This window comes from Passer montanus, unplaced genomic scaffold (genome assembly GCF_014805655.1).
Source record: "Passer montanus isolate IOZ18808 unplaced genomic scaffold, ASM1480565v1 scaffold252, whole genome shotgun sequence".
NCBI classification, from domain to species: Eukaryota; Metazoa; Chordata; class Aves; order Passeriformes; family Passeridae; genus Passer; species Passer montanus.
Genome location: NW_024367173.1, coordinates 60,709 through 66,095, shown reverse-complemented (window position 1 = coordinate 66,095; position 5,387 = coordinate 60,709). Strand labels below are relative to the sequence as shown.

Sequence of the window (5,387 nt, the reverse complement as noted above, 5' to 3'; positions counted from 1 at the left end):
ATTGCTGGCAGTCCTGGCAGACAGGCAGCTCAAGCTGCTTTGGCACATCCTGCTGTGGACTGCAAGATGAAAAGGTCAATGCTCTTCCTTGGCTTTCTTCTTGTTTTCCTTGGTCTGGCTCTGCCAGGCACCCAGGGGAAAATAATTTCCAGATGTGAGATGGTGAAGATCCTACGTCGGAATGGCTTTCAGGGCTTTGAGGGCACAACTGTTGCTGACTGTGAGTATAATGAGCTGCCAGTACCACCTTTGTCCCTCTCAAATTCTTTTTGATCTTCCAGCAGTACTATTCTGTCCTTCCATTTCTCTGACTTCATCTTTTCCTCATCCCCTTCCTTGCTCCCTTCTATAGTTCACACAGCAAATACTCATCTAGAGCTTTGTCCTTCCAAGAATTTACCCATCCAATTCTCAAGGTTATGATATTACCAGTTTAATTGCTTGTTCAGCGCTTCATTTATCCTGAGTACTGTCATATCTTTCCTCTTATTTACCCTCAGCATACCTTAATGTTCTGCTCTGGGATCTCTCTTCCTCCTGCAGGGATGTGCCTGATAAAATATGAGAGTGGTTATAACACGAAAGCATACAATAACAATGGGCCCAGCAGGGACTACGGCATCTTCCAGATCAACAGCAAGTACTGGTGCAATGATGGCAGGACCTCTGGATCCAAGAATGCCTGCCACATCAGTTGCTCAAGTAAGTGGTAGGACGGAACAAAGAACCTATCTTTGTTCATTCCATGAAAGCACCTGCTCTGTCCATGACACCTGCCTAGCAGCTGCTCCGGTCATTTCTGTCTGTCCTTCTTCCACCCATCTTCTCAGTGTCCCACCTACCCTTCCTCCCTGATGGACACCTCTCCTTCTGACAGTCTGTCCCTGCTCTTCCTCTACCCCACTTTCCTCCACACTGATCTTTTTCCCTTCTCTACAGAACTGCAAGATGATAATATTGGGGATGATATTCAGTGTGCCAAGAAGATTGCCCGGGAGGCTCATGGCCTCAGTCCCTGGTAAGGATATTTGCAGTGGACACTGGGGCAGAGTGGGCAGAGCAGATCAAAGACAGTCCTGCTACTGACTGAGGGAGGCAGGGTGATCAATGCATGGGAAGCTGGATCTGGTGCAGTTTAGCACAGTCCTTCTCCTAAAGCTGAAAGGAGAAGACAGGAATCCTGTCTTGCACCACCTGCTCTAATTCCCTAAATTTCCTTCATCTCCCAGAGCTCTCCTTTTTGTTCTCTTCCCCTTCCCCCAGCTCACTTAGATTGAGCTCATAATCATTTTCATTTATTCGTATCTTTCAGAGGGATCTTTGAGAGTCTTCACCCAAGACTCTCAAAGATTAACCAAGTCTGTTTTCATAACCAATTCAACCATAATCTAACTCCTCAAACTACAGAATGTATTTGTTTTTCAGGTATGGCTGGAAAAACCATTGCCGGGGCAGAGACCTGAGTTCCTTTGTCAAAGGTTGCTAAATCACTCTACCGGTGCTGATCGTTTCCTCAGGACCACCAGCATTTGGAGAGGAGGCCAGGGAAATGCATGGGTGCGGGGAATTAAAACCAGTATATTATTAAGATAGAGTGGGTACTGGCTAGTGCTAACTCTGGAAGCCTTTCACACTGCTGCAATGCAAACAGAGAACTCACAGCTCACAGCTTAATAAAAACAGGTGTAGCAACAAGCCACTACAAGTGGAGTTTCAGCCTTGATTTACTTGCATAATCCCGACTCAAGATTTTGTTACCCTAGCAGGGCTTAGCAACATTTAGGATTTCTCTCTCTCTTTTGTTTTTTTCTCTGTTCTCCTTCACCCCCCCTTCCTCCTCTCCTTCTTCCTCTTTATTTTTTTGCCTATTCTTATTGGAGTGTCTGTAGTGAGGAAATACAAAAATATAATGAACATTGTGTAAGATGTGCAGAATTACGTTGCCTTATGACTCAGACAGTCACTGATTAAGACAGACCACTGACAGAGAGAGAAAACTATGCTGAAACATGACATTGCTCCTTAAATTTATCTGAGCATCTGTCCCTGTCTGGTATGAGGGATAGGGCACTGAAACATATGTGCATCTGGCCTGAGGGAATACAGCATTCCTTATAATTCTTTAGGGAAGTCAATCAAACAGCCTAGACTGCAGGCAGCCTCTCTGTGAGGAAACGATGGGTTGGAAAGGCTGTTAGGGAAGGGAAATGTCTTGTTGTTTAGTTCACAAGTCCTTTTTCCAAATGAAAGCTGGATTTAGAAACAGTGCATGAATGAAAGGTGCTAACACTGAAACAACATGTTTACTGCTTCATGTGCTTTCTGCTGCTGCTAGGGAAGCAATGACTTATTTGGTGCTTATGCAATAAAGGGATGCTTAAACTCATGTCTTGTGTGAATGTATAAACCAACCATTGAAGGCATGTTTGTTTAGAGGGCTGCATCTTAAAAAAAACCCAAAAAAACAAACAAGCTCTAAGTAAGCCATGCCTGAAGTCCCTCTTCCCCTTTTCCCCAGTGTTGGAGGTTAGGCTTTTTCCTTTTTATTTTCTTTCTGTCATGGAATTTTTCTCCCATTTCTTGCCTAAGAGATGGAAGCACAGATTGTCCTGGGGTAACTCTCAAACTGAGACACAGATATTCAAGAGACATGAAAGATGTGGACAAAGTTGCCAGGGAAGGGGTGCAGTTTGCAGTCTCTTGGCTGGGAGGTTTCTCTTGGGAAGGACAGAGGTGCTGCAAGATATTGCCTGGGGGATCGGAGCTCAGCTCTCTTGTGGTCTCTCTTGGCATCAGAGTGGAGGCAGATGTGGTCTGGTGCTGGACTGTTGCTGCCCAGAGGATTTGCTGCCACTGTGTTTTTGTCCTGCACTGCTTCTCCTTAGCATGGGTGAGATTTTGCTTGCAAGAACTGGGACTTTCCAACACCCAGCCTCACTGGGAATGGGACCCCAACCCCATCTCCCTTCGCAGAGCGAGCATTTCTCGGCTTCACATGGCAGCCGCTTCCGAAGCCCATCAGCCGCGAGCAGCACCGCTGTTTTCTGCCGTTCCTCTGGGTTTTTTTGCTACACTTTACCCAGCATCCCATGCCTGCCGGGACACCTGAAGTTCTGTTAAGGCTCAGAGCTTCTGCTACATTTCCTTTGCCACCCTGGGTGTGCCCAACTCTGCCACTCCAGCCGCTGCTCTGAGATTCCTGCCACAGCCCCTGGGAATGGGAATGGGAATGTGGGACTGGGAATGGGAATAGGAATGGGAATGGGATTAGGAATGGGAATATGGGACTGGGATTGAGAATGGGAATGTGGGACTGGGAATGGGAATGTGGGAATGGGAATGGGAATGTGGGAATGGGACTGGGAATGTGGGACTGGGAATGTGGGAATGGGAATGGGAATGGGAATGGGAATGGGAATGTGGGAATGGGACTGGGAATGGGAATCTGGGACTGGGATTGAGAATGGGAATGTGGGACTGGGAATGGGAATGTGGGACTGGGAATGGGAATGAGAATGGGAATGTGGGACTGGGAATGTGGGACTGGGAATGGGATTGGGAATGTGGGACTGGGAATGGGACTGGGATAGGCAATGTGGGACTGGGAATGTGGGACTGGGAATGGGACTGGGATAGGCAATGTGGGACTGGGAATGTGGGACTGGGAATGGGACTGGGAACGTGGGACTGGGAATGGGACTGGGAATGGGAATGGAACTGGGACTGGGTCTCTGGTTCAGTTTGTTGTTGCTGCTGACATTTAGCCAGCAACAACCTATCACAGGGTTGAACCAGAAGGGGGAATTACGTCATCACCTGTGCTTCGAATTGGGAATTATAAACTTATAAAACTGCATTCACCCTGTGGGGGGTGGGATTTTATGGACATTTTTCCCTAACTGCCTCTGAAGGCCTCCAATAAAGTCCAGCTTTTCTACTACCTCCTCTACTGATATTATCTCAAAAGTGAGTGTTTTTTCATTTATAGGTTCTTAAAGCATTCCCTGGACTGTACCAGTTGGGTGATAAAGTGTCCCTGACTGTACTGCAACATGGTAAAAGTGGGAATAATTCTAATTGTAAAAGGATGCTGATTCATTCTTTGCTTCTTTTTTGCCAAGGTCAGGATTAAATGTGTGAGATGATATTTCTTGTTGAGACTCAGATGTTTATTGGTTCTTATCTCTGTCACAGTCTCACAAACCTTGAGTTCTACAGCACTTCACTCTAACAAACTAAAAATGGAGCCCTGTCTCTCTCTCTACAAGGCCTTTTAAGGATAAACTGTCCAATTAAAAATTAACACCTAAATTATTTTTACTTTTAATCCAATAACCAACTGTGTCCACAATGCGGGCTTTTTTATCCAATTACACAAAACCACCCAAACCCATGGAGAAGAAGGTGAAGAAGAAGGAGCAGCCTCTGCCCTAAAACCTCCCCCTTGCTTTACCTATATTACTATCTTCTCAAACCTTAAACTCTAAGTTTCCCACCCTGTGATATCACACACTTCTATTCAAACTCCACACCCACAATCCCAGTTTTACCATTCCAGTTTGGAAGCTTCTCCACGGCCTCAGGTCAATGCAGTGTTCTCTGGGGGTCAGTGCCTGGCAGCAGAGAAATTCTGAAATTCTCAGCATCCGGGGTTCCAGCAGCAGGAGTCTTCAGGGACCAACCAAGGTGGATAACAAAAGATAACCGTCATCCCTGTTAGCCTTGGTAAATAATTTACCTGAGTTCTAACTTGAGTAGAATGGTACCATTGTTCCCAACCTGGGTTATGGCCAGGATGGAAACTTGGAATTTATAGGAAAGATTTGATAGGAAAGAGAATTTAGACATTACTTTATCCTGGCCAGGATGTGCGACAGAAATTATTTCATCCACATGTGCCCAGTGAAATTCATTCCGTCACACATGCCTCTTTAGCAGACTTTTCACATATTTATACATACAAAGCTCCAAAACCCTCGTTCATTGGTCTTACATGACATAATTCTTACTATTTGATCTCCTATTGGTTGTTGATCCCTTCAATGCTAATTTAGTCCTCATTCTTTGGTTCCCTTATTAATCCCCCATCCCTGACACCCCTCAAGGTGCAATCCCCACCTTTGAGAATCACTAAGGAATGTGACATATTTCACTGAACCTAAGGGGAATTTTTGGCAGGTTCCTCTGCACAGATCAGTACAGATGTGTGCATCTCTGAATGTGTGTGAATTGATTCTGCTATGAATGCTTTTATCATGTCTGTTACTAAGTCACTGTTAAAATGTAGCAAATGCTATTGAATGTTTGATTGTTAAATCAGTCCATGATTGAGTGCTGCTAAACCTTTCTTCACCATTCTTTTTTGTACCCTCACCCTTTTGCATCCT

General features: G+C 45.3%; 1 protein-coding gene across 1 annotated transcript; it reads left to right on the top strand.

Moving 5' to 3' along the window:
• Positions 1 to 2,386, top strand: LYZ (lysozyme). Its single transcript, XM_039711903.1, has 4 exons — positions 1 to 220; positions 544 to 702; positions 940 to 1,018; positions 1,426 to 2,386. Exons 1-4 carry the CDS (start codon positions 67 to 69, stop codon positions 1,484 to 1,486), a joined length of 453 nt encoding a protein of 150 aa, XP_039567837.1. The 5' UTR covers positions 1 to 66; the 3' UTR covers positions 1,487 to 2,386.
• The last annotated feature ends 3,001 nt before the right edge of the window (positions 2,387 to 5,387 follow it).